Source organism: Rhamphochromis sp. 'chilingali', assembly GCF_963969265.1.
Source record: "Rhamphochromis sp. 'chilingali' genome assembly, chromosome: 11".
NCBI lineage: Eukaryota > Metazoa > Chordata > Actinopteri > Cichliformes > Cichlidae > Rhamphochromis > Rhamphochromis sp. 'chilingali'.
Window position 1 is genome coordinate 34,889,049 of NC_137938.1, and position 11,857 is coordinate 34,900,905.

An 11,857-nucleotide genomic window follows, 5' to 3' on the forward strand; every position below is an offset into this window, starting at 1 on the left:
ACAGTTACATACATACCAGGTCTGGAAAGCAGGTGAGATTGTCCTGTAGCACAAACTCAAGCGCCTGCCATGAAAATATTAAGTCGTGTGGAAAGCAGACGTGGTGGAAAATGTGCTCTGTTTTTCAGCTTTTCATTGACCGCGGAAGGAAAATGTATCCGACTTTTCTTGGGACTGCTTTGTTTTATTAGAATCCACACAGTGTTTATACATAGATTTTCACTGGGATGTCCCTGTCAGCGAGGGACTGTTTTATGCCTCTCTTCAGCATCATCAATGGGAAATCTATATCATGCAGTGACTAGTGTGCAAATCCTGGGTAAACCCTCCTAATACAGGGATGCTAAGGGACAGGAGTACAGATGAGGAGAAGGAAACAGTGAGGCGGGATAAAAGAGACCCAGAAACAGAGAGAGTGGGAGACGGACACGACGCTCTTTCACTGTGGATTAGCATCACGGCCTCCAACAGAGGAGGGATTTGTCTCCTGAGGAGCTTTCCCACCTCTTCCCTCCTCTCCTATTTTTCCCCCTCCTTCCTCTGCATGACTGAGTCCGACTAAGGACATGTTTAAAGTTGACTTTGCTTTGCAGGGCAGCAACAGGAAACTTCAGCCTGAGAACCATAAACCAAAGGCAGACAGAGCAGAGACTCCATGACTGCGTAACATCTCTGCACTGGAAACTCCACATACATTTCCGCTTGAATCTCTGATAACAGCTTGAGCCAGTCGTAGTTCCTGTCAGTGCTGTTGCCATGGAAACATGGTGTGCACGAGAGAGAGAGAGAGAGAGAGAGAGCGAGAGACAACAACCCCCCCCCCCCAACCCCATTTGTGTGAAATCTCCATTATAGGTGTGTGGTGCTGGGCTGTTTTGGAGCCACTCAACTGAGGATTTGCGTCTGTCACCAGACTTCTGGCATGAATACAACCTCAGGAAGCTGACGGGACTCAGTTAGTTGTGACACATTTATCATATTTGTAGCAGATGTCACGTCACCGCTCCCAAGTTGTTTTTTTGTATTTTCCCCACCATTTTTTGCTATAATCGAATGTGAAATGACATCTGTTTAATTCCAGGTCACTACTGTAACTACAGAGCTGTTGCTGCTGCGCACATGAACCATGACGGTGCTGAAGAAGGTGCACACACACACTTAACTTACACTGAAGGTTGCCTAGCAACGTTTTATGGAGTCTGGCAGGCAAGAAAGGGGAAAGCTCGTTCTTAGCAAAGCATTTGAGACTCTAATCTCTGAGGTAATGCTGCAAGACTGCAACTGTACAGTAAAGCCCGCTTCGAGAAGGCTGAGGCGTAATGTGAAGGATTGCAGCATGACCTGAATTTTTCAATAGGTTAAATTCATAATTCTTTCAGCAAGACAGGATCATATCTACTTATACCACACATGCCACTAAAACCTAATTTTATCAGACATGGAGTACAAATCCAGATTAAGCAATTATCCAGGTCTGGGTCACAGGGGCAGCAGTCTAAGCAGAGACACCTGACCTCCCTCTTCCCACTATATCCAACAGCACTTTCACAGGACACTGAGACGTTCCCAAGCCTGCCAAGAGACACAGAGCCTCCAGGATGTCCTGGAGTGCTCTAGGTAGGACGTGCCAGAAACGCATTGCATAGGTGGTGTCCGGGAGGCGTGAACTACATCTTTCAGTGTGGAGGAGCAGTGGCTCTGCTCTGAGCCCCCCCTCACTGAGCTCTTCGGCCTGTGTCTGTGCCCATACCCCTTTCAGAGTACACTACTCCCAGCTCGTGGCCACGGGTGAGGATAAAGTGTATATTGATCAGTAAATCTCAACTCATTCTTTACCACAATGGGCCAGTCCCCAGAGATGCTGCAACAATACAACAGCTTCTTGGTCAATTGCACTTTTTTCTGTTTGTTTAATATTGCTGAAATTAAGCCTTTTGGCTAAGAACTCACACAACTGTACTTGTATACAGTCGTGTGTCTGTATGTATAACTGGAGTGATGATAAACTGTTGACTCTATGTATAAATGTTCAGAAATCTACATCATAAAGTAGAAAAGCTGACAAGCAGATAATTAGCCAGAAAATGAAAAGAATCAAAGTAATGGTTATTATATCCTTAAAATATCCACTGCTCTACAAACGGATTAAAGAAAGCTTAAAGGGACAAGATTGTTTTAGACAATTTGATTTTTGAGAATCTGTCATGTTATCTTGTAAAATAAACTTTGGCTCTTTGCTTTGTATTCTGCCAAATGTCACAGTGGCTCCACTTTGCACTGAATACTGTAATTTTGAACTTGGCATTTAAAAGAACATCTTCTGTGCTGATCATGTTAGTCTGCAGCAGCTTTGGCCATCCAGCTCCCCCAAATGTTAATTGGAACCTAAGTGAGTATCGGGTGAGAGAGGTGACATCCCTGTTTGAGCTGCAAACACCTGACTGAGTTCGCCGACACCACCTACGTCCATTTTTTTCTCTCTCTCTCCTCCTTCGTCTGAGCTGATGTGATGGATTATTCACAGCTTTAATAGCTGCTCCTGCTGAAACATTCTGCTTTCTGTAAAGGGGGAATTGGGTTTATACTGACCCAGTTTCTACTCAACAGATGCACAAAACCATGCTGCATGCACCGCTGGGATAGAATTATGTCAGTTTGGGATGGAAAATAAATCAATGTTCAAGTTCATCAGTTTGCCATCTGTTGTGTCCTAGTTTGCAATTGTTGGTTGTTTAATTTTCTCCAGTTGATTTTGGATAATCATATATAAATATGCTTTGAGATTTAAGTCCCCATCATGCTTCTCTGGAAGCTTTTGAAATAAAAATAAAAAAATGCTTGTCTTCTTAAATTTTTACTCCCGTCTTACTCGTTTGTTGGACTATGGTTTCATTTAAAGTGTCCTAATATGTCCTTCCATACAGGAGGTTGGCCGCTGCACCCTGCCTACATTTTTGAGGCAGCTCATGGTTTTCACGTGTAATATATGCTGTTTCATGTCGTTCTGCGTTTCTATTGGTCGAAATGTATTCCACACAGGCCATGCAGTTCAACGCAGCTGAACCAGGAAACGCTCGCATTGGCTGCATTTGTCAGGTCGGACCGAGGAGCAACTTCTGAAGCCAAAACAGCGCCAATACCTCCAGTTCCCCTAGTGCCCTGACCCCCATCGTAAGCAAATGCTTCGAGAAGCTGGTCAGGGACTTCATCTGCTCGGCTTACAGGGAGGAGGTCAGCGCCCTGACCCACTGGTGTCAAGACAACCATCTCACCCTCAACGTCGCAAAGACAAAGGAGTTGATAGTGGACTTCCGGAGGTGCAGAGAAGTACACACCCCCATCACCATCAACGGCGCTGCTGTGGAGAGAGTGAGCAGCTTCCGGTTCCTTGGAGTACATCTGGCTGAGGATCTTACGTGGTCAGTACACACAAACAAAACAGTGAAGAAGGCGCAGCAGCGCCTCTTCTTTGTCAGGAGACTGAAAAGATTCGGCATGAGCCCCCGCATCCTCAGGACCTTCTATCACTGTGCCATTGAGAGCATCCTCACTGGATGCATCACCACCTGGTATGGCAACAGCACCGCCTACAACTGCAAAGCTCTCCAGCGAGTAGTGCGGTGCTCTGAACGGATAATTGGAGGTGAGCTTCCCTCCCTCCAAGACATCTACAGGAAGCGCTGCCTGAGGAAAGCGGGGAGGATCATCAAGGACTCCAGTCACCCCAGCCATAAACTGTTCAGACTGCTTCCATCAGGAAGGAGGTTCTGCAGCATCCGGTCCCGTACCAGCAGACTGAGAGACAGCTTCTTCCACCAGGCCATCAGACTGCTGAACACGTCATAGACACCTCAGCTTCACTACTGGAACTTCAACATTATGCACTCCACACTGTATATAAATGCCACTTGTTTTGCACATATTCAACTCTGTATATTTTATATATTTTATTATTATTATTATTATTTTTTTTACTATTTAATTTGTAAAAATGTGTATACACACACACACACACACACACACACACACACACACACACACACACACACACGTAGGAAAATATTTAGTATACACATCCAGAAATGCATACACTATTATATATTGTACATATATTTATTAGTTTCAGGTTGGCCATTCTTGTATTTTGCTCGTTTGTGTTATTGTGTTTGCACATCTCTGTTGCTTGTGGGGCTCGCACACAAGAATTTCACTCGCATGTGCTGTGCCAGTGTGCCTGCACATGTGATGTGACAATAAAAGTGATTTGATTTGATTTGATTTGGCCACTTGAGGCTGGCTTTGAAAAGCAGTCAATTCTTGTCATGCTCTAAATTTGTAAAATGCAAGGAAACAAAAGCATCTTTGATCTGTACAGTCCCACGTAAAAAATCTCCAAAACATGTTTACAGTCGACCACTGTAGACAGTTTTCCACCCTCAAACAACTCTGAGGGTCCTTTTTTTTTTTTTAAAGGTATTCTGGAGGTGGAGGTGTGCCAGCTTTAATTAAAGAGTTTAACTGACTGTAGCGTATAACATTTAATCGACTAGTGAACTGTTCACATGCCACACTCAGTCTGTGTCTGCCTACAACACTTTACAATTTAACTGGATCATAATAGCTAGTTATCTGCTATGAGCCAGGCTGCACTAAAGAGGTGAGAGCTCAACAAGAGTGATGCGCTGTTCTTTACCACTAAAATGTGGTTAATTCAAAACTCAGTTTGGTAACCTGCGCAGGCATACTAGCATATTCAATTATATGATAATAGCCACTTTTTAAATCTCCTCTAAATCAGTAACAAATCAAGATCAAGCATCTGCCCCGGAACACAACAGAACTGATAATGAAATGCAATTTTGTGAGGTAAAAATGATCTAATAATGCCTGGCAGGCATCTTTTTCAGGCTTTTATCTTTTTAACTACTTTACATGGAAGATAAGCAACACAACAGCTGGCACATGTAATCTCACTGTGGTAAGCCGGTAACAGTAACGTCATAGTCTAAATTTGCAAACTGCAGACAAAGAAAAGCCAAAAGAGAGGAAAAAAAAAGGACGCCTTTTGATGTGTACAATGAAGGCCGTACAGATCACAGGGTGTTATTATGGCTGAGGGACACAAACAGGTCATGCATTTAGGACAGAAGCTGTTCTGAATTGTGCATGCTACAGTCCAATTTGGAGCCAAACAGAAAATGCTCTAAATAAAAATTCAAAGGCTTTGGGGGATCTTTCTGATGTCAGTAAGTTCAAGTACATCTTTAGCCCAAAGCCACTGGCTGGTAATTGTTAAGGTCTGGAAGGTGGTTGAAACGAAAAACACCAAAATGCCTTTGATTCACATTGCTTAAAAAGGCACAGTCGTCATCCTCTCTGATGCAGCAAGACAATAGACAATGAATATTTTATAAGTCACCCATCTGAAAGCCAATAAAGCTGAGCTGTGGTAATGATGGTCCATCTCTGCGCCCTTCCATTCTCACTAAGCGTTTCCAGCAGGCTTGCTCAATGTTAAATTAGCCCTCTAGACTACTTAGACAGGATTCATTGCGAGAAAGTGCTACAATATGAATCACATTAGCTTCAAAATTAAGAGGTTTTACCCATATTTTTGGTTCACTGCTGTAGCTGCTTCATGAAACAAGAACGGCCCTAAAATAAAAGGCAGTCCTCTTCAATCATTAACACAGACTCAAGAAGAAACGGTGCCTCCAGAGCCCATCTGTGTGCTGCATCTTAAATCCAGTGACCTATGAGGATGACCAAACTTGAATGGATTTGCTTTTCCCTTATTGACACAAAGTCAAAATGTTACAATCGGCTGGCAGGCCAAGGCTCCATAAAGGCATGGAGCTCTAACTGGTACTGAATGGCGTGTGTGTGGATAGATTGCCATCTATTAACTTCACACAGTCTTCCCCCATTTCACTCGTCACTCAGTCTCGAACCATGTAATTAGAATACAGGACAGAGGCTCTTACAGGTGTGAATTAAACACCTCTATTTGAATGGCAGCTTTTCAAAGAGAAACAGTGACTGGATCACATTAATGAACATGAATCAAATGGTAATTCCACTTATGCAAATAAGAAAATTCTAATTAATTCATATTGACTGATCCCACGTCACTTCTGTGGCTTCAGAGGAGACATGCGGCCACAGGCAAACACTCAGATGCTGATTAGTGGTGTCAGGAAATTCTGCCTTTTAAGGGTTTTCCTCCTCTCCTGTGTGACTGTATCTTACCTGCTTTTTGGGTTTGTAGGATTCTCTCGTACACCCCCTCTGAGCTCTCTAGCAGCGTCTTGCTGGTCTGGATTACCTGAAAGCACACAAACATATTTGCTCACATTTGCCTTTAGTTTCCACATCAGCAAAACTAGCATCCCACAACAAAGCAGGAAGCAGTCTGTCTGCTAGCAGGCAGTTTCTATCCAGGGAGTGCTTAGAAAACAAGTTGTTATTACAGGGGATGTGAGTGGGCCAGGCTGCTAAATTGCATTTTTGAAAGCCAAAATTAGAGGGTAGGAGACACAAGCAATTAGGTTGTTTATTAAAAGTTACTTTTCTTCCCTGAAACACCACCAGTGTCCTGTTTTAAATGAGAAAAATATATATGTGCAAATCTGACTTTGGTTGGAAAGTATTTTTTTCAAAGGAAGTGCTGATAATTAAGGTCATTTCAATTAAAAACATGTCAGTCATTCTCAAGCAGCAACACCATTACTGTGTTCTCTGTGAAGCTGCAGCTGCGACAGATGCTAAGTTTAGCTCCTCTGGTCTTATGCGCACCTCTAATTGAGTGCACAAACTCTGCTGACCTGCAGACTGTTGAAACTCTTGTGGCAATCCATTTACATATTAAATGCCAGCGCTGCTTCTTCCTAACAGTAAACAAAAAAAATAAAGAAATAACGAAAACATTTTTTTAACACAAGGAAGACGGCAGCAGCATGTTGTTTCAGGAGGTTAATGGTGCATATGTAGGCTGTCAGAGACGGGGGTAAATAAGCATGGAGTAAACAGGGTGCCTGGAAGACCATCTGGATCTTTTGCCACAATTATTTTAGTAATAGCTTCATTTTTTTCATCTGATGGGGATGCTATTTATACCCTAATGTTACTGCACTTTTGATTTCAATTAAGTGCCTGTAGGTTACTGGTGCGGCACGGTCGTAATTGACTTGTTCACTCCCGGTGTGACTTAAGCATATAGAGGTTGTGCTGCGAAGCCAGGCGGCCCGGCTCAGCTGCCAAGATGGAAATTAAGGAATGATGAACAATGTTTTATTGCAGAGATCGGAGAGACAAAGCCAAAAACAAGCATCACTGTGGCCCCAACATCAATCTTTGGAGCCTGCCAGCCAGATCCCAGAGAAGAGGGAAATCAGGGAGGCCCGTATAGAGAGCGATAGAGGGGAAAATATATAGTACTTAATCCAACAGAGGCTGTACTTCACTGCTCTGACAGTCTTACTGTAATGACGCAGTCCCACCTCGTCCTTAACTGGTGCTTAATCTGAACAAAACTTTGCACGAATATTATCACACATACACTGATGATTAACAGTTCTTTGGATTTTCATGTATATTATCTTCATCTCATCATCATCCTGCAATGCAATATTACGTATTCTGTTTGTGTCTGCTTCGCGTGTCATGTTCAGCATACGCCGACCATACGTTACTTAGCAGGCATCAAAATTTCTATCCGCAACTGAACTTTGTTGCCGAGTTACAAAAGATACGTAGGGAGAATTTGAAAAAGTGCGACAGGTCTGGTTTGTATTTAATAAAGCTGTCTCTTTAAACAAAATCAAAACTATGGTACATTTTACTACCATATATCTTCCTTCCAGAAGCACATTAGGCTTTTCTCATTTCTCTATTTGGTGCCTCGCAATCTTCTCTGTCCTCCTGCCTGTGACTCCAAAATCCATCACTGGACACCACATTGAAGGATGCCTTCATTTCTAACATACTTCTCAAGGACAGAGGAGAGAGGAGTAATACTCGAGGATGCACAGAAGCGATTTTACCATCAGAATGTAAAAGGCGTGGCACGCAGCTGACCTATACAAACACAGGTGACACGACGACACCACAAACAACTAGATCTTTGCACTCGCATGCTGTTTCAGTTATTTGCAATTTGGTTAATCGCCTGCATGATAGCCTACCTTGTCACATTGCACCATGGTGTGAATTGCATCATGTGATCACATATCTGAATCAATAAAATACAGCAGTAGCTGGACTACAACAAAATTTATGTTGCTGCTGTGCCAGCTTTGATGGCTGAGAGGCGAGGATGTCTCATTTTGTTGAATCCCCGTTGCCTCGATTATTCTCTCCTCGCATCTCTGGTAGGAGGGACTAAGATGCACGGGAAGGATACAAGGAAAGGAATCGAGGGTGTATAATCCATGAAATTAGAGAGCTTTGTTTGTTCCTACCGTTTTGGTCTTTTCAGATGTGTTAATAAGGAAAATATGAAATAATGCCAGCCTTATCCTTTATGAGCATGTCGACAGACTTGTCACGGCCTGAGCTGCTATTCTTTCTAACGCACTCTAAGAAAATAAGTGAGAACACAGCAGACGTTTTCTGAAGATAAATATGAACGTGCAGCCTTTTTCCCCCCGAAGCATGACTATGCAGAGTCATTGCCTGATACTGTGCTCAGTATGGGGGACAGACACCGTTGCACAAACCCATATGGTGACTCACCATGTTCTTCTACAGGCAGTCATGACTAAGTGACTGTGGCTGTTTGTCTCACTCTGCAGCTGCAGTTGCGGCACTTAGAGCTGCCTCACACACTGTGATTACTTTCCTGATGGGTAAAGAAATTACTGTCTTGGTGGCAGACACAGCAAATCAAGCGTCTTTAAAGGCATATTCTAGTAAGGTAAGTGGGTGGACTGCTCCCTATTTGCACACTAAACTGCATCCTCTAAATGTTATGGCCGTTGTTGTTATTATTATTATTACCACCCACATTAACAAAGACACAAATGGTCTTTTATTTTCAAGGTGACGTTAGTTCAATGATACATTTCTGCAAACTAAAACTAAAAAGAGAATATATATTGTGAACAACAACTTTAATGTTATTAAAAATATTGTGTTAATGAGTCTTGTTTGATGTATGTGGTTGAACTGCAGATAACAGACATCTTAGCAGAACCATTCTAGAACAAAGTTTATTCCCCAATAAAAGCCTAACATATGGGTTTTGAAGTCCCCTCGGTTCAGTGTTTCAAAGACTTTGTATTTTCTCCATCCACACTCTGTGCCCTTAGTTAATCTGTTGTGAGTACAAACAGAAATCGGACCATATTACCTAAGAGCTCGAGCTGGCATACTACCGAGTCTCTCCAGCTTTTTCTCTTAGCACACAAATGGGCAGCATTGAGACCCACATTCTATTTTTGCCAATCAGGAGCTGAAAGCCTGGCTACTCCCTGCGGTGGATTTTGACACACTACCAGAATTTCTAATTGTACTTATCCATACATTATTTAACATTATTTTAAGGTTGCACTCCCTCTTTTTCTTACGCGTATGCACTTGTCAGCTCATCTTTTGCCGCCACACCTTTCTGCTTGCCATCACTTCTGGCACTCTGCTGATGATCAAGGCCTGCAGCTTCACACCACTTAAGCCCTTGATCTTAATTTATTTGATTTTAGTCCCCAAACACCCGCCATTTTCTTCTTTCTTCCTCTCCAACTCAATTTTCCTGGCGCTCCTTCCATCAGGGCCAATTACCTAGCTTTCCGTTCTCATGTCTGAATAGAGCAGAGGGGTCACCTTAATCGGTCTGCATCAGAGTCCTTTTCCTATGTTCGTCCTTGAGTTGCAAGGTATGAAGCTTTTGCCATTTCCATTTTTTTAGTTTAATGCATAATGTATCATTTGGATAACAAATAATGCAAATGCACAGGTGTATTCTTTGAATCCAGAGTTGAACCTAAAGACAAAAGAGCCAAGAACTGTAGTTTCTCTAATGGCCACATGGGACTAGTAGGTAAGCCAGTGTTGTATTAACACGTCCATCTTTCCAGCAGTAAAAATCATATTTACAGCCTGGTTTAAAAAAAGATTTTGGACTTTCTTTTCTTGAATGTTCATACCTAATCTATGTGTTTATTAAGTTTTCAAATCAGAGACAAAATTGTTTCTCTTGTTGCTGTGCTTTTGCCTCCTTGTTCATGTTGTGCCAAGAATCAGTGTCAGAGAACATCGTGTTTTAAGGTTAATGGTGTAGCTGGGAATAGCCTCAATGGCATGTTGCATAACTTGTAAACATTGATTTTATTACTTAACAGAACTTCAGCCCTGTTACCTAACCATCTCTGTGTGTCCCCATTAGGTCAGTAAGCCCAGGTATTGATCTGATTGGCGTTGGTTTGCCTTGTTAGATCATCCCTTCCTGTTGATGGCAAAAGCATGCATGAGTGGAATGGGTTGCTGCCAAATACAAATTAAGTTTTCTTTTCTATGCACTGCAAAAGAACCACGAGTTTGGACAACAAAGACAGAACACACTTAGATCCAGACGACAAGAGATTAAATTATATCTGCTACTTTGTTTCTAGACATTATTTCAGGTCATGGAATTGAATGTCTCTCTCCTCTTTTTATTTACTGTCATTTTTGATATTCACTAGAGTTACTACTGTGTAAATAAAGTAAATGAATCATGCAAAAAACTGCTCACCATGTCATATGTGGTAACGACTTTCTTTAGGACCTCTGGTAGCAGGCCTTGAGGCTCTAAGTTGGGGTACTGCTCATTGAGGTTGAACACCAGAAGGGGGTTATTGTCAGGCCCAGTCAGTCGAGGGGAAAGGGCCAAGATGCACTGCTTCAGGTTAGCCACCGCTGAAAGGCCGCACAGCTCTTTAAAGGACGCTATGGCATTCTGCAGAGAATGGAGAAAGCGTAATTACAGTCTGGCTTGCATGAACTTATGCTGGTTTACACTGGCATGCCAAGCAAAACATGCATCAAATGGCATAAGCATTACAAAAAGTCTAAAAGGAAAGGAACCTAATATTCCAGCTTTCGAAAATATGCCCTTCATCTGCCCCACAACCGCACAGAACAGCACTTTCTCAAAGGAAACGCCTGGAAGCTCATTCATTACCTGTGGGAACTTTCATTTTGGCTCTTATAAGCCACTCATAAACACTCAATCCTTTTGGACTGACACCAGGTTCACAAAGACACACAGACACACACAGAGACACAAACACCCTAACCTTTCTGTGAAAGGCCAAATTTAAATCCTACATAAACAAGCAGAGGGAAAAACTGGCAGGAGGGCCAAGATGTGTTATAATCACAAGGCCAGTGGCTTGTTATCACACAACGACCGCAATATAAACAACGCTACCAAAATAAAACCTAATACAACGCCTGAAGAAACACAACCTGAGACCATCCACAGTGCAGAGACACTCGAGCAGTGTATTTCCTATGCAGCCCTTTGCATTTCTTTGAAAGCTTGAACAATGACATAAATGCCTCTTTTTCTGAAAAGAGGGATCACAGTAAGTCTGTCTGGACTGGAGTCCATTAAACACTGTGGGTTAAAGCTAAGCAGTTAAAACAAACAGCTTTATATTGTTTTTCCATCACTGGTACCATTAAAAAATGTGGTCCAGTTTACACAATAGAAGTTATGAATAACTTCTATAACATGGATCGTTAAAACATGGATCTCACCATTATGTTTGCTCGTTTCTCTCCATTCCTTGACACACATAAGGACTTGGTCAAATCTAATTCAGTCCAGGGTGGTGGTTTTTGTGTTTCCTTTCCAAAGATGAAGTCTTTTAAATCA

General features: G+C 42.3%; 1 protein-coding gene across 1 annotated transcript in view; it reads right to left on the bottom strand.

The window, feature by feature from the left end:
• plcl2 (phospholipase C like 2) overlaps positions 1–11,857 on the bottom strand; it is a 46,057-nt gene that overhangs the window by 6,040 nt on the left and 28,160 nt on the right. Inside the window, exons 4-5 of the mRNA XM_080896091.1 lie at positions 10,730–10,933; positions 6,250–6,325 (exon numbers count right to left, since the gene is read on the bottom strand). Of these exons, the coding sequence (XP_080752217.1) occupies positions 6,250–6,325; positions 10,730–10,933 (280 nt within the window). The remainder of the gene's footprint in view (positions 1–6,249; positions 6,326–10,729; positions 10,934–11,857) is intronic.